The sequence below is a fragment of the Schistocerca americana genome, chromosome 11, assembly GCF_021461395.2.
Source record: "Schistocerca americana isolate TAMUIC-IGC-003095 chromosome 11, iqSchAmer2.1, whole genome shotgun sequence".
NCBI lineage: Eukaryota > Metazoa > Arthropoda > Insecta > Orthoptera > Acrididae > Schistocerca > Schistocerca americana.
The window spans coordinates 109342029-109365875 of record NC_060129.1 but is presented as its reverse complement, the minus strand read 5'-3'; the positions used below and the strand labels follow the sequence as shown (position 1 = coordinate 109365875).

At 43.3% G+C, this 23847-nt stretch overlaps 1 protein-coding gene across 1 annotated transcript in view; it reads left to right on the top strand.

Annotated features, from left to right (window-relative positions):
- LOC124553338 overlaps positions 1-20522 on the top strand; it is a 102650-nt gene extending 82128 nt beyond the window's left edge. The window contains exons 4-5 of the mRNA XM_047127214.1: positions 15293-15458; positions 20512-20522. Coding sequence (XP_046983170.1) covers positions 15293-15458; positions 20512-20522 — 177 coding nt within the window. The remainder of the gene's footprint in view (positions 1-15292; positions 15459-20511) is intronic.
- Positions 20523-23847: the final 3325 nt, after the last annotated feature.

Genomic DNA, 23847 nt, shown 5'->3' with positions numbered 1-23847 from the left:
TCACGATTGGTTTGACGAACCTTCTAGACAGTTCTTGCAAATGATTGGGACACCCAGACCGCCCGACTTGAATCCCATCGGACATTTGTGGGACATAATGGAGAGGCCAGTTCCTGCACTGCCAACACCTTCGCAATTATGGACGGCTATAGAGGCAGCGCGGCTCACTATTTCTGCAGGGGACTCCCAAAAACTTGTTGGGTCCACGTCACATCAACCTCCTGCACTACTCCGGGCAAAAAAGAGGTCCACAAGATATTAGAAAGTATCCCACGACTTTTGACACCTTAGTTTGTACCACTTCATAACGAAGAATTTACCCGCAATGCACTCAAGAAACCGACGAAAATACCAAGGCACTTGTGATTCAGTTGTGCGCTAAAGAGGAAACGTATCCTGGGCTGTGTGAATGGAGACTGGATGCCCCACAGTACAATACATTTAGAACAGAACCTCTCGTAATAGCTCAGTATAGAAGTAAACTGTTTGTCCTCAAATAAAATGTCAAACTGAACTATGCAATGCGTTGCCTCGTAAACCATAGTTCATAAACAGAGAATGCGGGAAGCAAGTCTCAATGCAGTCTCACATACAAACCCAGGTGGCAAAGCAGACAGTATCTCTGACTATATACATCAGATAAGCAACACACGTTCCAAGACTGCTATGTAGCAGCAAGTCCTTTCTATTACTACACACCTTAGCTTCCGAAATGACTCTTATCAATGGTCTGGCGCTTCCCTCTTCCTTCTAAAACTGAATGAGTCAAATCTTCATCTACACATACATGACTAATCTGCAGTTCACAATTAAGTCCCCTGCAGAGGGTTCGTCTAAGCACCTTTGAGCTATTTTCTAACATTCAACTCTCGTACAGCGCGCAGGAAAAATGAACCCTTAATTCTTTCCCTGCGAGACCTGATTTCTCTTACTTTATTATGATGATCATTACTCCTTATGTAGGTGGGTGTCAAGAAAATATTTTCACACTACGAGGAGAAAGTTAGTGATTGAAATTTCATGAGAAAATCCCGCCGCAATGACAATCGTCTTTGCGTTATTGATTGCGACCCCAAATCCTGTGTCCGTATCTCCCCTATTTCGCAACAATACAAAACGAGCTGTCCTTTTCTGAATTTTTTCGATGTCCTCCGTCAATCCCATCTGATGCAGGTTCCAAACTGATCGGCAGTATTCCAGAAGAGTGTGGACGAGTGTACTGTAAGCAGTCATTTTAGAAGACCTGTTCCATTTTGTAAGTGTTCTGCCAATAAATCGCAGTCTTTGGTTTGCTTTTCCCACAGCATTGTCTATGTGATCGTTTCAATTCCAGTTATTTGTAATTGGAGTTTATAGTTGAATATACAGCTTCCACACGTGTGTATTTAATCTTGCAACCGAAATGTAGCCGATTCCTTTTAGTACTCATGTGGATGACTTCTCAGTTTTCATTATTCAGAGTCGATTGCGATTTTTCGCACCTACACTGTTTTTAGACGTCTTTTTATCATCTGGTGACTTTATAATGGAATAAATGACAGCATCATCTGCATACTCCAAGAGGGCCGCTCAGATTGTTTGTTAAATCATTTACGTAGATCAGGACCAGCAGACGGGCTATAACACTTCCTTGGGCACCGCCAGATGTTACTCCTGTTTTACTCAATAACTTTCCGCCAGTTACTACGATCTGTGACTTGTCTGACAGGAAACCACGAATCGAGTCGCACAACTCAGACGATACTCCACAGGCACGCAATATGATTAGAAGTCAGTTGCGAGGAACGGCCTGCTGGAAATCTAAAAAATGGGACCAATCTGACCCCTTCTGTTGACAGCACTAACTACTTCGTGAGGATGAAGAGGACCTCGACTTCAACTGGTATCGGCCTTTACCTATCCTCGATCTCAACGGCAACCACTGATTCCTCTTACACCCCTTCACTCTTACCTTTTCACATAGCAGGCTGCCTTTTTTTCCTCCTAACTGCCCAAATTCAATTTACATAGCCTCAATCTCCGCAGCTGTTGGCCACTTCTCTTGTTTTTTTAGCATAGCCTACATATCCGTGAGAGTCATTAGTATTCTCTTCTCGTGTTCCCCTTACTCAACCCAATGGAACCACAATTCACAATCCCCACAAACATGTTCCGCATTATGAACTAACCTGCTGCAGTACGCTTGTTTGTCACCCATAGCCGCACTGTCGTAAGTAATTACACTGACATATACGTTACTACGTATTTATGACCTGTCACAGTTTTCTTCATAACTGTAGAGACGAGAAAACAAATTTTGCCTACGCACACGCTTTCAGTCACTGAATAACCTGATATAAACTTAACTGTCTGCGTTAAAGTCTGCAGATAACCACAATGAATTCGAAAACATAGCTTTTTAAACGATAAAGAAATGCATATAAATTAGTCCATAAGTAGTTTATCATGTATTTACCATCAATCAGTTGATATCAGTGCGTGATTTCATCTTTTAGGCACTTTCGACTTTCAATGAATAATACGAGTTTGAAAAGTTAGCTTCTGATGAATGCACTGGAACAGGGATTAATACACTTATTTACTACCTAATATAAACAGAGTTAAATGTTAAAATCCTAACACAAAATTTACAACAGCACGAAAGGACGGCGTCTTGTCTGGCGGGAGGATGTAAAGCCTTGTAACATAACTAGTAATTAAAACCCGAAGCAGTTCAGTCATTTACATCTATCTGTATTGTTGTCTATGGTGATTCACATTTTTGATCAGGCGTTTCACTCTGTGGAAGTAAAATTTCTCATGCTAACTTTCAAACAGCAAGACATTTCTGCATTACACCCGAGTATACAGAAGAATGTACACTGATGACAGGAAGCATGCATGATAGCCCGAAGAAGATTGCGTCGGATTAGATGAACTTTTCGTTCTAAGTGATCCGTAGTGAGAAGATCCTCCAGGATGCAGAACATGTCAGAAGAACATGAATACACAATGAAAAACGAATAGAAGAATGCTGATGTACCTTTCACAGATCCCAAGTGGAATGATCGTCTTGTATTTGGAATGAGTCAAAAACGTTTTAAACATATTTTCACTTGTTGTTGTTGTTGTTGTTGTGGTCTTCAGTCCTGAGACTGGTTTGATGCAGCTCTCCATGCTACTCTATCCTGTGCAAGCTTCTTCATCTCCCAGTACCTACTCCAACCTACATACTTCTGAATCTGCTTAGTGTATTCATCTCTTGGTCTCCCCCTACGATTTTTACTCTCCACGCTGCCCTCCAATACTAAATTGGTGATCCCTTGATGCCTCAGAACATGTCCTACCAAACGATCCCTTCTTCTGGTCAAGTTGTGCCACAAACTCCTCTTCTCCCCAATCCTATTCAGTACCTCCTCATTAGTTATGTGATCTACCCATCTAATCTTCAGCATTCTTCTGTAGCACCACATTTCGAAAGCTTCTATTCTCTTCTTGTCCAAACTATTTATCGTCCATGTTTCACTTCCATACATGGCTACACTCCATACAAATACTCAGACTCGCTGAATCTTACAACATTAGCATGTAAGTTGAACAATGGTATAAACATTTCATACGATTTCCTCGGCTAGTCAGTTCACTTTAAAGCAAAAAATCTTTAGTTATTAATTACAACTGCGGCCCACACACGCACGAGAGTATTTCTTCTTAACTCCGTTAACCACTGCATTGTAGTCGGAGTCCTCGCTCTGGCTCTCGGCTGTTGTACTGAAAATAACTACCTTAAAGCTACGTATATTCTGCAGCGTCAGGCAGCTGTGGAGAAAAATGTATATTATGTTACTAGCGGGCGAGTTTTTCGTTTCTGCTAATTTTTATAATTTAATATCGTCACGTAATGGCGTGGTTGGCTGCATCGGCAGCTGCGATCGTTGCACTGTAAATTATTCGAATGTAGATTAATTCAGTGAAGGCGGACATGAAATCGGGATCACCTCTTACTCATTAAAAGTGAACGATAATTTTAAATCAATACATTATCTGCTTAATTAGTACAATTATGCTTAGATTTGCCAGCACTCGCAAGATGTTCGTCTACACGCAGGCAAGAGAACAAGTAAAAGACGACTAAGAAAATTAACAAAAGAGCTTATCTTGTCGTCTCTTGAGATCATTTTGTTATATTTCTTTGCTCACGAAACTTACACAGAGAAATTATTATAATACGGATACACGAGAAAAATGTATGTTCGCCTGAGCGGCTAGTGTCCACTTATTATTCAATTTTTAAATGTCTGTTCTTTATAAACAATGTTTTTAAGTCTTTTCTTAGTATTTCAGTGGGGACGGTGTAATGATTTCACTAACACTGTAGCACGATTCCGGCCATGTGCTACAGACAGTTGTCCTGTTGTCCTGCTGGAAAATGCCTTTGCCGACAGATAAGACATCCAAAGTGAAAGATGCACGTAGACTGCAGCTACGTTCTCAAAGTCCACGGCTGTCATGTTGCCATCAGGTGCCATGAAAGACCACGTGAATGTCTACCACAGCTTAATGCTTCTAGCACTGGCCTCCATTTGTAGCACAGTATGATCCCTGAGCTGCCATTCTTCTAGACGATGGTAAGCCCAGGAGCGACCATCGACCTGTTGTAACAAGCAGCGTGATTCATCTGACCAGGCGAGAGGTTTCCTTTGACCCAAGTTCCACTCTCGATGATCCTGTTCTCACCACAGGCGTCACTGACGATGGTGTTGGTTCAACGCTCGTGCTCAGCAGTGTGTGCTGAACAGTGTGTGTGTATTGTACCCTGAACTGGGGGCCTGCAAACGATGGAGAGATTCCGTCCTGCCATAGCCCTCAGTGATTCACAACCCCACAACAGGCCACAGCACTCTACCCACCCCACCGCCACCCCACAGCGAACCCAGGGTTATTGTGTGGTTCAGCCCCCAGTGGACCCCCCCCCCCCCTCCCCTCGGAATGAGTGCAACCCCAGATGTTTGCGTGGTAGAGTCATTACGTTGTACACATACGTGGAGACAGTGTTTGCACAGCAATTGCCAATATAGTGTAACTGAGAAGGAATAAGGGGAACCAGCCCGCATTCGCCGAGGCGGGTGGAATACCACCTTAAAGACCGTCCACAGGCTGGCCGGCACACCGGACCTTGACAATAATCCGTCGCGCGGATTCGTGCCTGGGACCGGCTCGCCTTCCCACTGGGCTCTGCAGAACGGGAAAGTCCGTGTCTCCACTTCCTGTGATGAGGCCTGGAAGTCCAACAATCTGTCGGATTCTTGTGGTCTCGCCGTCCTTCAGCCACTTTCTGTAGATGCTCACGATCAAAGCTCACGAGCAGCCCACCAGATCCCTGGGAAGCTAGTTCCCAGGTGGCGGCCAGAACAATCCTCCATTTGTCAAAGTCAGTGCACTTCCACATTTGCAAGCCGTATCGTCGGTAGACTGATCATCCATTCGTCACTGATCCACTTACATTGACGGAAAAAAAATTGAAACAGCAAAAAATAATTAATGAACAGTAAGGAAATTTTGGGAATATATTTGTCTAGCCGATATATTTAATGGATTAACATTGCAGGATTACAGATTAAATTAAGTGCGAAATAAGCCATCCCAAATGTAAAATGCCGGTACATTAGTAACCGGTACCACAGCCAGAATGTTGAATGCAAGCATGCAGACGTGCTCTAATTGTATGGCACGAGCGCCGCCGTTTGTCAGTTTATGAGATGTCGGTCCGTGCCCGTTGCACTTGGTCGGTCAGCACAGGGACAGTTAATGCTGTTTGTGGATGACGCTGGAGTTGTCGTTCGATGCTGTCCCACATGTGCTCGATGCGCGACAGGTTCGGTCACTGAGCAGGCCAAGGCAACATGTGGTCACTGTGTAGAACGTGTTGGATTACAACAGCGGTATATTGTCGAGCGGTATCCTGTTGGAAAATACCCCCTCGAATGCTGTTCGTGAATGGCAGCACACCACCCCATGGGATGCTGTTCATGAATGGTAGCACAACAAGTCGATTCACATGAATGACGCACAGTTTTGCAGTCAGGATGCGTGGCGTAACGACGAGAGCGCTCCTGCTCTCATACAAAATCGTACCCCAGGCTGTAACTCCAGGTGTAGGTCCAGTCCGTCTAGCACACAGAAAGGCATCCTTCTAGCTAACACACGGCACAGAGGCAGAATGGGCTTTCATCAGAAAACACAACAGATCTCCATCTTGTCCTCCAGTGAGCTCTCGCTTGATACCACCAACGTCGCAAATGGCAATTTCGTCGTATCACTTTGGTGCCAGTTGCTGATGCGCCACGGCCATACGCTGAACACGATGGTCTTCTCTCTCGGTAGTTCCACTTGCGACTATACATTCTCGTGTCAACCGCTGTCAGTAAACATGTACAGTTGCTACAGGGTGTTTCAAAAATGACCGGTATATTTGAAACGGCAATCAAAACTAAACGAGCAGCGATAGAAATACACCGTTTGTTGCAATATGCTTGGGACAACAGTACATTTTCAGGCAGACAAACTTTCGAAATTACAGTAGTTACAATTGTCAACAACAGATGGCGCTGCGGTCTGGGAAACTCTATAATACAATATTTTCCACATATCCACCATGCGTAGCAATAATATGGCGTAGTCTCTGAATGAAATTACCCGAAACCTTTGACAACGTGTCTGGCGGAATGGCTTCACATGCAGATGAGATGTACTGCTTCAGCTGTTCAATTGTTTCTGGATTCTGGCGGTACACCTGGTCTTTCAAGTGTCCCCACAGAAAGAAGTCACAGTGGTTCATGTCTGGCGAATAGGGAGGCCAATCCACGCCGCCTCCTGTATGTTTCGGATAGCCCAAAGCAATCACACGATCATCGAAATATTCATTCAGGAAATTAAAGACGTCGGCCGTGCGATGTGGCTGGGCACCATCTTGCATAAACCACGAGGTGTTCGCAGTGTCGTCTAAGGCAGTTTGTACCGCCACAAATTCAAGAAGAATGTCCAGATAGCGTGATGCAGTAATCGTTTTGGATCTGAAAAATGGGCCAATGATTCCTTTGGAAGAAATGGCGGCCCAGACCAGTACTTTTTGAGGATGCAGGGACGATGGGACTGCAACATGGGGCTTTTCGGTTCTCCATATGCGCCAGTTCTGTTTATTGACGAAGCCGTCCAGGTAAAAATAAGCTTCGTCAGTAAACCAAATGCTGCCCACATGCATATCGCCATCATCAATCCTGTGCACTATATCGTTAGCGAATGTTTCTCGTGTAGCAATGGTAGCGGCGCTGAGGGGTTGCCGCGTTTGAATTTTGTATGGATAGAGGTGTAAACTCTGGTGCATGAGACGATACGTGGACGTTGGCGTCATTTGCACCGCAGCTGCAACACGGCGAACGGAAACCCGAGGCCCCGCTGTTGGATCACCTGCTGCACTATCTGCGCGTTGCCCTCTGTGGTTGCCGTACGCGGTCGCCCTACCTTTCCAGCACGTTCATCCCTCATGTTCCTAGTCCGTTGAAATTTTTCAAACAGATCCTTTATTGTATCGCTTTTCGGTCCTTTGGTTACATTAAACCTCCGTTGAAAACTTCGTCTTGTTGCAACAACACTGTGTTCTAGGCGGTGGACTTCCAACACCAGAAAAATCCTCTGTTCTAAGGAATAAACCATGTTGTCTACAGCACACTTGCACGTTGTGAACAGCACACGCTTACAGCAGAAAGACGACGTACAGAATGGCGCACCCACAGACTGCATTGTCTTCTATATCTTTCACATCACTTGCAGCGCCATCTGTTGTTGAAAATTGTAACTACTGTAATTTCGAAAGTTTGTCCGCCTGAAAATGTACTGTTGTCCCAAGCATATTGCAACAAACGGTGTATTTCTATCGCTGCTCGTTTAGTTTTTATTGCCGTTTCAAATATACCGGTCATTTTTGAAACACCCTGTACATTCCTGTCAAGTCTACCTGAAATATCGCAGAAGGAACATCTAGGTTCTTACACGATCTCGTTCAAACTGAGTGATGTGTTGATAATGGTATCTTTGTCGCCTTAAAAGCATTTTTGATTAACACCAAGTCACCACGCCCAATCTCAATGGTAACTGACGGACACGACAGTTACAGCGTGTATTTGAAGCAAACCTGAATTGCATCGTCATAGTCCGCCACTAGCGGCACTCGTATGTAACTATCGCGAAATATGAATCTACATCAGCTTTCAAAAGTAGTAACACGCCTGCCAATTTTCGTTTAGGTCGCACCATTCCTTCTTGGTGTTGCGATTATTTTTTCCGTCAGTGTATGTACTTCTCACGTACCTACAACGTCACCTCTGGAATCCACCTTCGCGTTTGGCAATAGTCATAAATTTGTCTAATCAGTGCATGTGTTAGTGGTACAATAGCCATCCTACTTCCTAATGGTAGTGAGGAATTTAAATTAGGAAGAAGAATCAGACAAGGAGGTTCCATAGTATCAAAACTCTAATCAACATTAAACGGAAATTCTTCCGATTCTTAAAGTAGTCAACAGGGGGACTGGGCATCATCTAATAGATCTTACGGGAAGTTTCTTTGTTCTTCCGCCAACACTCAACTGTTTGCCTGTAGCACAGAGAACTGCGTCAGTGCCTAATAATGAAATAATGAACAATGCGCGCATCAAAAACAGTACTGAAAATGCTAATAATGTAGTCGTAAAACTCGTTGATTATATTTAGTATTACGGACAGTTGAGGTCAATGACTCCATGGTAGCAAAACAAACAGACAAATGGAAGAGTGAAAATAGTTTCGCAAGTGAAAGAGCGTAATCAAAACAAAAAGGAAAAGTTGCAGTAAGCTAACATTTCCATTTCTGAATAAGGGGAGAACGAGAGGGTCCTGTGAAAACTATCAGAGAGAAGCGTGGCTGCAACCACCAGGAGAGGCGGGAAGAGAAATGAACAGCCTCGAGTTGAATGCGTAATTACGACAGCGGTGAATCTGAAATGTTGAAGCGAAAGTCTTTGAGACCAACAGACCAATAGACCATCCGCGTGCCGATGATAAGAAAATCCCGAATAGAAAGCTGAACGGGAAGTTGTCCAGTTCGCCAGAGAACTTCCGGGAACAAAATCGAGCCACATCTTCTAGCCCGTAGTGCGTGGAAGAGGCGAGAGAAGGGCCGTTTTTTGACAGTGGATGTTGAATTGTAGTGGTCGTTGTGGTGGGTTATGGTGGGTTATGGTGGTTTTGGTGATGACAGCATTACGAGGAGTTTACAGTCTAATAGTTACAATGGTGCACATCAATTACGGTACGAAACAGATTAAATAAACTGTGTCCATTTTTGGCAATTTTTCAGTAAAATCGGTCATTTTATCGTAGGAACACTACTTTTCTGTGTAGTATTGTTGTTGTGATCTTCAGTTCGAAGGCTGGTTTGATGCACCTCTCCATGCTACTCTATCGTATTAATTATTGCAACCTACATCTTTCTCCAGCGCTAAAGTAGTGATCTCTTGATGTCTCAGAATGTGTCCTACCAACCGATCCCTTCCTCTGGTCGAGTTGTGTCACAAATTCTTTGCCTCCCTGATTCTATCCAGTACTTCCTCATTGTTAACATTATCGACCCATCAAATCTTCAGCATTCTTCCATAGCACCACATTTCGAAAGCCGCTATTATCTTTTTATCTAACCTTTTCACTGGCTACGTTTCACTGGGTTTCGTGGATACACTTCCGAAAATTCCTTTAGGAAAGACTTCCTAACACTTTATGTCCGGTATTAACAAATTTCTCTTCTTCACAAACGCCTTTCTTGCCACTGCCAGTCTACATTTTGTATCCTCTCTACTTCGGCCTTCATTAGTTATTCTCCTGCCCAAATAGCAAAACTCATCTACAATTTCAAGTGTCTCGTTTCCTAATCTGATTTGATTTAATTCGACTACATTCCATTATCCTCGTTTTCCTTTTGTTTATATTCGTATTATATCCTCCTTTCAAAAGACTGACCATTCCGTTCAACTGCTCCTCCAAGTGCTTTGCTCTTTCTGACAGAATTACAATGTCATCGGCAAACCTTAATGTTTTTATTTTTCCTCCTTGAATAATTCTACTTCAAATGTTTCTTTGGTTTCCTTTACTGCTTGCTCAGTGTACAGACTGAATAAATCGGAGAGAGGCTATAATCTTTTCTCACTCCCTTTTCAACCACTGCCTCCCTTTCATGTGATTCGACACTTATAACTGCCATCTCGTTTCTATACTCGTTTTAAACAGTCTTTCGCTCCTTCTATTTTAACCCTGATATCTTCGGAATTTCAAAGAGAGTGTTACAGTCAACATTGTCAAGAGATTTCTCTAAGCCTACAAATGCTACAAACGTAGGTTTGCCTTTCCTTAATATCTCTTCTAAGATAAGTTAAACTAATAGTTCGGTAATTTTCACAGCTGTCAGCAACCGCTTTCTTTGGAATTTTTCTTGAAGTCTGAGGGTATTTCGCCTGTCTCACATATCTTGCACACCAGATGGAAGAGTTTTGTCATGGCTGGCTCTCCCAAGGCTATCAGTAGTTCTGATGGAATGTCGTCTACTCCAGGGGCCTTGTTTCGACTTAGCCTCTCAGTGCTCTGTCAAATTAGTCTTACAGTATCATATCTCCCATCTCGTCTTCATCTACGTCAACTTCTTTCTCTATAATATCGATTTAAGGCTTATCTCCCTTATGCAGAGTCTATATATACTGCTTTACCGAGCGAGGTGGCGCACTGGCTAGCACACTGGACTCGCATTCGGGAGGACGACGGTTCAATCCTCCGTCTGGTCACCCTGATTTAGGTTTTCCGTGATTTCCCTAAATCGCTCCATGCAAATGCCGGGATGGTTCCTTTGAAAGGGCATGGCCGACTTCCTTCCCCGTCCTTTCCTAATCCGATAAGACCGATGACCTCGCTGTCTGGTTTCCTCCCCCAAGCAATCCAATCCAATCCACTCCTTTCACCTTCCACTTTTCCCTTCTTTGCTTACGACTAGTTTACCATCTGAGTTCTTGATATTCATACAGCTACATCTCTTTTCCCCAAAGGCCACTTGATTTTTTCTGTAGGGGACATCTATCCTTTCCCTAGTGAAAAATTTGGCCTGCAGCATTCCTGCTTAACAAATTTGTACTTCTTGTCAATGCGATTTTTAAAACATTTGTATTCCATTTCGTGTGCTTCATTTACTGAATTTTTAAGTTTTCTCCTTTTATCAGTTAAATGTCTCTCATGTTACGCAATGATTTCTATTACACCTTGTCTTTTTACCTATTTATCTCTTAAAGCTACTCATTCGTCATCTACTGTATTCCTTTTCCCAGTTCTAGACAACTGTTGCCTAATTCTCGCCCTGAAACTCTCAACAACCTCAGGTTCTTTCAGCTCATCCATGTCCCATCTCCTTAACTGCCTACCGTTTTGAAATTTATTTACTTTTAATCTATATAATAAATTGCGGCCAGAGTTCATATCTGCACCTGGATATGTTGTACGGCTTAAAACCTGGTTCCTAAATCTCTCCATTACCATTTTATAATCAGTCTGAAACCTTCTGGTGTCTTCAGGCCTCTTCCGCGTATACAACCTTCTTTTATGATCGATGATTAAATTATACTCTGTGCAAAATTTTTCCGGGTGGCTTCTCTTTCATTCCTTTCCCTCAGCCCATATTCACCTACACTTTTTCCTTCTCTTCATTTCCCTATTTTTTAATTCCAGTACTCTGTCACAATTAAGTTTTCGTTTCCTTCGACTCTCTGAATAATTTGTTTTATCTCATCATACATTTGGTACGAATCATTTCTAAAAGGCTCTCGACGTTTGTTATGTGTGTCTGTAATGTCTGTGTGTTCTAGAATATTCGGTGTTTGCGTAAATGACAGCACATTCCGTCCAGAGTTTCAGTTCTGTCCTGGCTATACTTCGGTCTTCCGTGAAGATGTATCCGTGTCCACAGGACTGCATGCATTCGTTCCTGCTGTGACGAAGGCTTACAAGCCCTACTGCACGTCGTCCGTTAAATCACTCAGTCTTAAGACCAGGTTCTCATTCAAAATAGTCGAAAAAAAGATTTTTTGTTGCATTTTTGAAAGATATTTGCGTCAGAAATGTGGATACATGGTCCTGGAATTGCAGACTAAACGTAAGTAACGAAAACACTATTTTTATCAAAATTTGATTAAAATTGGCCAAAAGATAATATTTGGTCCACCATAATGGATTATCCCTTTTGAATTTTGAAAATCTAACTTCAGATTTGTGTTCAGCGACACCAAAAGTGTATAATGACATATAGCTTTTACGTAAATTCAGCCAATAATTAATATAAAAGTTCTCCCTAAACTTTAATCATGGTTTTGCTCGAAAAACGATTTTTCAAAACTGCATGCAGCATAAAATAAAAACGGTTCAACCTATTAGCTTCTAACTTTGACTCTCGAAAAGCAAACAGATTTCTTGGTAGCTTAGAATACATGAATTTTTTTTAATAATAACTACTTTTTGTAAAGCCATAAAGAGTCAAAATAAAACAAAAATCCAACTCAGAGTTCGATTTAGCATCATATCGTTAAATTTAAGGTTATTTCATTGTAGTTAGGTACAAGGTCCCATAAATTTAGTGTAGTATCTACTGATGTTATCCATTTTTGATTTGAGATAACTTCTAGAGGCTACACTCTACTTCAAACTCGTAGGTTCTCGAACAGACCTCGATTATGGGCTCCATTTTTTTTCTTTCTTGTATCACAAATCTAAAATATAGTTGAACGTGTGTCTTTTCATTGTCTCAAAAAAATTTCGAAACTTTGCATGTTTGTTGTTCATTTGAATGAGAACTTGGCCGTAATTTCCTATAAAATATGGACTGTCATTCTCTGCAAATCGAGGACAACAAGATGACTGGGGAACGTATCGAGCTTGCTTGTAATTCTCCTCAGCAGGCAACACTGGAAGCAGTAAATAATTCTTTCATTCAACGAGTGCACCAGTGTACCGGTGTCCAGGGTCACCACTTTGAATGTTCCACTCCTGGGCAGTGGTGCAGGAGAGTCAAAGTCAATTTTCTGTTACGGTTTTACTTGGTTTTCATTTGCTTTCTAACAACTCCAGCACCAGGACGAGTTTGTGATCCAGGGCTCAAAGTCATACCAGTGTCGTATCTGTTGTGGATGGGGCATCTGACTTTTTGCCACTGTGGCTCTTGTGAGCGTGGGGTTGCTATTCTGTTATTCTGCACAACAGATTAATCTGAGATGTACCCTTTACCCTGTGGCTACTGCAAGATGCAATTTATACCCCCAGACTACTACAGAAGTCAGACACACGCACCTAACGTTCTAAAGAGAACTGCCTGAAAAACTTTCAGCAATAAATATCTTCTGGAGTCGTCCGCTGTAAGGAAATGACACAAAAATTTACAAAATTTCTCACGTAACTAGTGGGATACTTGGGTATTGGAGTAGTGCTAGTTAGTGTAAGAAAAACATGAAACTAACGAAAATTATTATTTATTCTGCAAAAATTCTGAGACATCACAATGGCACTTTTAGTTATGAACTGAACACGTTATTACCTGGTTCTTTTTGGAATGTGAAGTTACCTCTCATGGATAGGATTCGCTAATGAAATTCCTGTACAAAGTTTAAGATTGTTATTGACTTGGCAGAATAGCTGAGAGCCGCGCCCACTCAACTCGAATAATTATGCGTTAGAATGTTGCTAGGTATGGTCGAGGCTGTTGCGTGTGAAATGCAGCTAAGTGTACTGTTGTGGAGGAAATATGGGGCTCGCAAGAGCTGTAGCGCACAATACCATAAGCTGCAATGACAGCTGTCTGCGCTGCTCGTTGCTGACAAATAAGATAATTCTCGTTCTATCTGGATTGACCTTCGCCAATCAAACTCTCCCTACGCCTTGATGAAGTCAAGGACTCCTATTCGCCCCTACTCTAACTATTGATGTGGTACACCGGTCAGATAACCAGTCCACCGCGATGCCACTCAAAATTCGCTCGCAGGCGCTTAACTCTGACCGTTCACACCGCACAATAAGTGTGGCGGCCAACACAGTGAACAATGCTTAATCGCAAGAACTCAATATAGAGTCGCACTTTGATTCGCTCTCAACAGAAGTGCTCTCCCAGTGAAGTACTGAGGAGAGACTTGTTCCTCACTCTTTGAGTGCACGCACGAGGGCGCACGCTCTCGTTACGTGTTCTCGCTCCAAGAGCGAAAGCAGAACGGCCCCTCTCCACGCCAGACGTTAAGGGGTATATCTTTCGGCCCCTTCCATTACTCCTTCAGCTCAAGGCGTCGGAAATATCGTCTGCCAATCAGCATTGCTCTTCTAAAACGGGAGAATGACGTTTCGTTTAAGGCTACCAATCCGGAAATCTGTAGTATCGGCGTTTGCCTTTTGCTGTCTCCCTGTGAAAATCTCTGAAACTGCGTGCTTTGTGTAAAGAGTGCGTAGGCTGGCCAGCCACTCCCACACAATGTAGCGGAATTTGCTTTTAAGCCGAACACGGGGTCGTTCCCCCTTTCACTCGGGCACAGGCTGTCCGCTCCAGGGGCGGCCATCGGCCAATGTAGATTGATTGGGACTGGCCTCCTGGCGTGCGCTTGCCTCTCCTGAACCAAAAGCTCCTGTGACCATCGTGTCTGGAATGTAAGTGTGTACGCCAGCCTCGAGTATTTCAACCACGGTGCGCACTTGCGATTTATTAGTTATTCACATATCGTTTACATGAATTCATACAACATTGACTTTATCTTATCGAGTTTGGGTTCGAATGAAGCATCTTGATGTGCGGAATATGATTGTGAGGGAGTAATATGTAAGCAATGAAGGCCAGGAGACCACGACGTCTTACAGTCTGTTTCTTAATTTCACTTGTGTTAGGCGAATGGCTTGAGATTTCGAGTTTCCAGTTCCTGTCTTTGTCATTCACCACTGATTGCTGAGAAGTATCAGGATGTTCACTCATTGCTATGTAAACTATTAGAGTGTGAATTTCAACATCCTTTGTTATTTCTTTAACTTACATGTGCCAATATATGATGGCCAAAATACAATAAGCGTGTCTAAGTTATGAAAGGAGCAGAAAAAAAACCAGGGAGAGACTGCTACATCTGATACTCAGTAAAGACTTCGACAAAGAATAATCCTACAAGTTGAAGTTTTGATTTAGTCACAAAACCTGTATTGTGTAATTACATCGCTACCTCTGTTGGCAGGGCACCTACTACATGCATCGGTACTGGACACGACCGATCACGCTAAAAAAGTTCGTCGCCTTACCTTACGGGAAGTATAAACTGTACATGAAGGGTCTGAAGGATGGAAAAAGACAAGTTTGTGTGCAGATGATCATCGATATCTACGAAGTCGGATTTTTCCAAGGTAAGGATTTGATCTTTGAGTAACACATGATCACGAGTAATTGTTTCAGTAGAATATTGTAACAAATAAGCCCTCGGTCACAAATATTAAGTCAAAATTGACCTGGTTTCGACGCTACTATGAGCTTCGTCTTCAAAATTAGACTAACTGTAGTGAAACATTAGGTATACAGTACATTAATAAAATTAAACCAAGTCACATATTAAAAAAGATCTCAGCCGGAAAGGCGACGTCATGAAACTTGTCAGATGGCGAGCTGCTAAGGGCTGCTCGCACTGTGGACAAGGGTTGCAACAAGACTAAGGTGCCCACTTTAGAAAGTGTGGGCAAGTAAACACGGTGTTGCTACGAGCGCCATCTAGTAGCCGCAGAAACAACTAGGCTACTGTACATTCAAAATTAGACACATGAAATTGTGATGCAGCTGATTCAGGCATAAAGTAAGCATTAATAATAACAGGATGAAGTTACATATTTATCTGCTTTAAATAGAGATACATTTTGCAACGTAAAAACTTTAGTTATGACATACAAGAAAACACCAAAGATGTGACAGGAAAGCAACATTTCGGTAAACTGCATGAGGAAATCTGAATCAAAGATCAAGCAATGGCTTTATACAGTCAAAAAAGTTTTTATTTCGCAGCTGCAACTCTTCGTTGAGAAAGAGCCCATCATGACGAGTGAGATGTTTGAAAATCTCCAATTCCACTAAGCCGTCTAACCTACGCCCCTTCTTTTCGGTATGCAGAATATTGTTATTGCCTATGGCTGTAGGCACGTGTCCAGTAGTTAAGAGATGATCGGCAAAGGATGAATTTAGGGGACTGGTGCCGTTCTTTCTCAAAAGATGTTCTTTATATCTGACGGTGAAAGCACGTCCGTTTTGCCGTATATAAGAGGAGGAGTAGGTATCGCAGATGATCTTATAAATGCCAGAACTTTCTGTAGGGGAGAGAATGGATTTCAAATTATGAATGAACTTTCTCTTTAGATTATTATTTGTAGAGAAGTCAACATTGCAGTTGTATTTGTTGCGAAGCATGCGCCGAATCTGATAGGAAATGGGTCCTATGAAAGGAATAGAAAAAGGTTTTTTTGGTTTAATTTCAGTGCATGAGGTGTTGAGCGTGGTAGTTCTTGCAGTTTTTTTTTTTTAGGATATCGTCCACTATGCTAGACGTATATTCATTATTGACTGCTACGGTTTTAAGTAAATTAATCTCCTCATTGAAAGTGGTATGGAGGTGGTTCGGTGGACGGCAGAGTGAAAAAAGGCCATTTTTTGAGACTGCGGATGAAAAGAGGAAGCAGGCACGATTTGGTCAGTATACGTTTCTTTTCGAAAAATATTGAAAGTGATGTTATTGTCTTCTATGGTAAGCGTCAAATCTAAGTAATGTAATTGGCGGTTATCGTTTTCGAATTCAAAAGTGAAAGGAATTTTTTCATGGAGGTCGTTAAAAAGTTTAAATATATGATCAGTTCTATCGGCGGGTGCGTTATAGATGACTAGAATATCATCAACGTATCTTGTGTAAGAAAGGATACCTAGCGAAGCCAGGAACCAGATTTTAAACTGTAAGACATTTACACGGTTAGATTGGACTCTGACCACAATTTATTGGTAGCGAATTGTAAATTAAACCTGAAGAAACTGCAAAAAGGTCGGAAATTAAGGAGACGAAACATGGATAAGTTGAAAAACTAGAGGTTGCTGATAGTTTTAGACGAAGCATTACGCAGCGGTTGAGTAGAGCAGGGAAAGGGAATACAGTAGAAGACAAATGGATAGCTATAAGACATGAAATAGAGTAGGCAGCAGAGTGTCAAATAGGTCGAAAGGCAAGGCATAGTAGAGATATTGTATTCAATTGACGAAAGAAGAAAATATAAAAATGCAGCAAATAAAGCAAGCGAAGGGGAATACAAACGTCTCTCAAAATGAGTTTGACAGGAATGGCTAGAGGACAAATGTAGGAATGTTTCACTAGGGGAAAAATTGATTCCGCCTACAGTAAATTTAAACATACTTCTTGAGAAAAGGGAAGCAACTGTATGAATATCAAGAGCTCAGATGTAAAACCAGTCCTAAGCAAGGAAGGGAAAACTGAAAGGTAAAAGGAGTATATAGAGTGTCTGTATAAGGGAGACGAACGGAAATATTATAGCCAAGAAATTCAGAACCCAGGATATAGCAAGGAAAATCGTCGTGTCAGTGTTTTGGGACAGGAAAGGAGTTCCGCCCGTTGATTTTTTGGAAATTGGTGGGACCATAAATGCTGCAAGATACTGTGGGGTCATGAAGAAACTTCGCAGAGCCATACAAGACAGACGTGCTGACAACGAGACTCTGTCTGCTTCATGAGAGCGCGCGTCCGCACACCGCTCATTCAACGCAAGAGTAGTCGACTTCGTTTGGTTGGGATGTTTTACGCCAACTCTCTCACAGCCCTGATCTCACACCTAGTGACTATCATCTGTTCACTAAACTGATGGTCCAAATGGCTCTAAGCAATATGGGACTTAACATCTGAGGTCATCAGTCCCCTAGACTTAGAACTACTTAAACTTAACTAACCTCAGGACATCACACACATCCACGCCCGAGGTAGGATTCGAACCTTCGACCGTAGCAGCAGCGCGGTTCCAGACTGAAGTTCCTAGAACCGCTCGGTCACAGTGGCCGGCCAATAAATTGAAGAAAAACCTTATAGGAAAACACTTTTCCGACAACGACGAGGTGAAAATCGAAGTGCAGAACCGACTGAAAAAGGCGGTGGGAGACGTCTATGACACCCGAATCAAAAAACTCGTCCTAATGATGACAAAATGTACAGAGATACATGGTGATTGCTTGGAAAAATAGTGCAGCACCTGTACTATAATGCATCTAAATTTTATTATGATAAATAAAATTTTTTGCACCTAAAAAAATTTTTGTAACCTTAGTTTCCGTGTATACAGATGCTTCACTAACGTAATGCTATACAAAAACCTTTTTTCAGTAGGAAATAAAATGGTAGATACTACGGAATCATTTCATGACACGCTGTAACACGCCCATGTACGCAAGATAGTACAATTTGTTTCATCTTATGGCAAGTCGCTTAAGGGATTCATTTGCTTCCAGGGTCTGTAGTAGGAACAGTGAAATTCTTCTGTGATGTGGCCTTTCCACACAGCGTATGGATTTCGACAGAGATCGCCCATTAGCGAGCGACGGAGGTGGTTTGTTGCAGAGGTAGCAGACTCCTTCGGCAGTGCAGAGAGTACGGGGAAGGCCGTGATTGTATATGTGATGACGTTACACAATACCAAAGAAATGATTTATTAATGTTTCTGAGGACAGTTTCCAGTGAAAGACCTGTCAGGTTATTATTAAAAGTTTTTTGTGCCAAAGTGGCTTCAGGTCACAGTTATGCTGGTGGTAAAAGGAGGATTCTACAATGACGAGGGGTCCTCACAGATTCCGATTTTTTGCACACTTGTAGCAGATGGAGTTCAGTGCACGCACATAAATTTTCTAAGACAGTGCGACAAAGAACTCCGAAATATGACCTTTCACAATTAGCAGATCTCCAAGTGCAGTTAAAAACAATTTTCATTATTTCGACGAATTCGTCGGTTTCTCAGCACGTTAGTACGTTCGATGGTTCGAATCTCGCTAGTAAGATAAATACAGGGTGACACGGAATAACGGTAAAGTTTGAAATGAGGAGTGGCAGCCATGCGCACGTGGCAGCACTGCGGGTTCGTGACAGACAGCAAGTAAACAGTTCGCCATTTCACTAATCGTGCGTCAGTGGAACGGACAACAGCGTGCGTTAGCCATAAAAATGTTTTATAAAAACAATGATAGTTTGGTAGCGGCGCAGAGGGAGTTTTGACATTTTTGTAATTTAGGATGTCGAAAGACGCGATAAAATGTTGGATTAATAACTTTGAAGACACTGGATCTGCCCTCAAAAAGAAACCAACAGGACGACCAAGAAGTGTGCGTTCCCCAGCGAACACTGATGTTGAACGCGAGTCTGTCTTACGGAGACCACGGCGTCAATTCGTAAGCAAGCAGCAGCGATTGGAGTGTCCCGGGAGAGTGTTCGCAGAATCCTTCATCTTGATTTAAAATTTCATCCGTGCAAACTACAGATGGTGCAACAATTTAAGGACCACGATTTCCGATTACGATTAGGATTCTGTCAACAAATGATAACAAAAATAAACAATGACGATGAATTTGTAAAAAAAGTTGTGGACATCAGATGAGGCACATGCGGTGAACAAACGGAACTACCGCTACTGGAAAAACACAAATCATAATGACGTTCATGAGCGCCCTTCACACGCTACTAAAGTGACAGTATGGCGTGCTGTTTCATCACGTGGGATAATCGGACCGTATTGTCTCGCAAATGAACAACGAAACACAATAACTGTCAACGCCGATCGGTTCGTGGAGATGTTACGAACTTTCGTTACACCTGCATTGCACAACTTTGCAAACGTTCAAGAAGCCTGGTTTCAACGTGACGGAGCGACATCACACACTACACGGCAATCAGTGGCATATGTGCGAGAATTGTTTGGCTACCGTGTGATCTCACAATTCGTTAACATACCCGGGCCTCCTATATCGCCAGATCTATCCGTTTGTGATTTTTTTTCTGGAGCTACCTCAAGAGCAAAGTCTACGCGACTCGACCAAGAACCCTGGACGAGTTAAAACAGAGAATTCGGGATGCAATCCACAGAATGCCAGCTGAGATGTTGCAGCGGTCAATGAGGAATCTCAACAGCAGGTTTCACGAATGTATTCGAACAGGAGGACGCCATCTAAAGGACGTAATTGTTGAAAAATGAGAAATGCCATCAATGTTTCCTAAATGGCAAAGTTGGAAGGTTTCAGTTACGATGAATGCAATTTATTTCCTTCATCACTTCTAGTTTTATTGGATTGTGGAAATGTTCCCGTTTTTCTGCGTCACCCTGTATCTTTTGATTTTTTTTAAAACTTTTATATTTGTTAACAAAGTGTAATCTTAATTGACAGAAATGGAATAGTGTTTAATAAGAATAACATCTTGGTTATTCGTTCCTACGGACAGTAAATTGAAATATGGCATACGAAGCCGATACATCAGATAGATAATGAGAAAGTATCATTTTCACAGACTCACTAGTGTTACTGAAATATGTAATTTTTTCATAGAATAAAATACGTTTTGGCATATTCCTAAGAAGTTTAAATTCATTTTTAGACATCTAGTAACCGTCAATAAAAGGATGCTACTTTTATTTTAAAAATATTATTCAAAACTTTTTACTTAACGTTCGCATTTGTTGATAAATATTACATTTAAAAAAGTATGCTACTAGCTAGATTCCACTCTCGTGTTCATGATTGAAAATCCGACTATGCTACAAGCTGAGTTAGTCAAATGCTGTTTGGGTAACAACACTCGGAAGTCTTGTCACCTTCAAAGCCAATTTTGTTTTGTTCGTTTGACAACTGCGCGGTGGCACCTCAGCAAATTTACGTCCAGACACTGAACCTGAAGCCCTGTGAGTACGAAAGGAGTGGGAGAGGGCAGGGCGCTCCGTAGTGTCGCGTTGTGAGCGTCTCCATGCAGAGTGAGTGAGTGCTGCAGGCAGCTCGAGGGCTTCAGTGGGCAGAGAGGTGGGCACACGTCGTGCAAACTGCTTATGTCTCTGCGTCAAGAATTTGTAACGTGAACATCCAAACGAATAAACCATATTGACCTTAGTTGTATTTTTTGCCCGTGTGGCTACATGGAGTATTCAGTGTACAAAACTCAATCAGAGTCGTGGGAGCAACTTTCATGCCTCATAAGGCGTGCACTGAGAAGAGTGGCTGTCATTTTGCACTGTCAATATTAGCCTGGACTGCTAAAGTAAATAAGACAAAAGTAAGTATTCATTGGTGAGCGTTAGTTCTAGATCGCACAGTGCTAATTTCGGCACTCTCTACCATCTGATGTTTTTGACCATAAAGGCCTTCAAAAACATCTACAACCTGTATGAGTGGTGTCTTTTCTTCCCGACATGTCCGAAAGAACAGGCACCACTTGTACAGATATACAGCGATAAGACGAAACATTACGACGACTGCCCACCGCGTCGCTGGACGCCGCCTGGTGGCGCTGCAGGCACGTCACGCAGTGATGAAAGTGCGGAAGTGGAGCAGCCACGGACGGCGGAGACACGGGCTGCACATGGCGAAATCCACCGAGGTGAGCGACTTCGAGAAATGGCAGATTATTAGTACGCAGAACCTGTGAACGAGTATCTCTAAAACGGCGGAGACGGTCGAATGTTCACGTGCTACTGTCGTGAACATCTGCGGGAAGGGGTTCGACTGTGAAACTACTATTAGGCGCTGAATGGTCAGACGTCCACTGTTCTTCACAGGACGTTGGGGTCGGAGGCTTCTCTGCTATGTGAAGCAGCACGGATGGTGATCTGTGGCACCTCTGCCGAAGGAGCACAGTGCTGGTGCGCGCACGAGTGTTCCGGAGCACACCTCTCATCGTGCATTGCTCAACACGGAGCTCCGCAGCTCACCACCCCCACGTGTTCACATGTTGAGGCAACGACATCGTTAGTTACGATTGCAGTGGGCACAGGACCATCGGGATACGACAGTCGATCAATGGAAAAGTGTCGGCTCTTCCGGTGGACCACATTTTTGCTACACTAGGTCGATGGTCGTCATCGAGGTGAACGGCGGCTTCAAACGTGCAGCGACCCACCGACACTGGCTCGTGGGAGCAGTATTGTGGTGTGGGAGGCATTCTCCTGCACTTGCGTGGCACCTGTGGTAGTAATCGGAGACACATTGACACTTCCTGGCAGATTAAAACTGTGTGCCCGACCGAGACTCGAACTCGGGACCTTTGCCTTTCGCGGGCAAGTGCTCTACCATCTGAGCTACCGAAGCACGACTCACACCCGGTCCTCACAGCTTTACTTCTGCCAGTATCTCGTCTCCTACCTTGCAAACTTTACAGAAGCTCTCCTGCGAACCTTGCAGAACTAGCACTCCTGAAAGAAAGGATACTGCGGAGACATGGCTTAGCCACAGCCTGGGGAATGTTTCCAGAATGAGATTTTCACTCTGCAGCGGAGTGTGCGCTGATATGAGTAAAACTGTGAGGACCGGGCGTGAGTCGTGCTTCGGCAGATCAGATGGTAGAGCACTTGCCCGCGAAAGGCAAAGCTCCCGAGTTCGAGTCTCGATCGGGCACACAGTTTTAATCTGCCAGGAAGTTTCATATTAGCGCATACTCCGCTGCAGAGTGAAAATCTCATTCTGGACACATTGCCAGTTGCATACTGCCTGCATCCCATCATGGTTCAAATGGCTCTGAGCACTATAGGACTTCTGAGGTCATCAGTCCCCTAAAACTTAGAACCACTTAAACCTAACTAACCTAAGTACATCACACACATCCCTGCCCGAGGCTGGATTCGAACCTGCGACCGTAGCGGTCACGATGTTCCAGACTGTAGCGCCTAGAACTGCTCGGCCACTGCGGCCGGCCATCCCTTCATGCTCGGCGTCTTCTCCGACGGCGATGTCATCTTTCAGCAGTATAATGGTCCGTGTATCGGAGCGAGAACCGTGCTACAGTGGTTTGAGGAGCAATATAGTGAACTCACGGTGATGTCTCGGCGACCAAATGCGTCTGATGTAAATCCTACGGTAGCCATCTGAGTCGCTATCTGGTGCCATCACTGCGTAAGCAAATCAGCGGCCCGTTATTTACGCGAATTACATGAGCTGTGCCAACAAACCGTCGGGGCCACGCGGGGTAGCCGTCCGGTCTTAGACGCCTTCCCACGGTTCGCATGGCTGCCGCCGTCGGAGGTTCGAGTCCTCCCTTGGGCATGGGTGTGTGTGTGTTGTCCTTAGCATAAATTAGTTTTAAATAGATTAAGTAGTGGGTAAGCCTACGGACCGATGACCTCAGCAGTTTGATCCCATAGGAACTTACCACAAATTTCCAAATTTCCAAAACGTCGGAACCCTGTTACTCGAAATCAATGATGTATTTCGTTCAAAAGACGGACAAACAGGCTATGAAGCAGGAGGTCATAATCTTTTGGCTCAGCAGTGTATATGCGCCGTCAGGGCTAACATCATCATTCAGTGCAGAGCACTCCTAACCCGCCCTTGCAAGGGACTTTGTGCGATGCGGTGAGCGAAAAGAGGGAAGAAGACTAGGGGACGCATCTTTGGTGGTGTGCGGCGAATGATGGTTGAGATGGCTCTGAGCACTATGGGACTTAACATCTGAGGTCATCAGTCCCCTAGAACTTAGAACTACTTAAACCTAACTAACCTAACGACATCACACACATATCT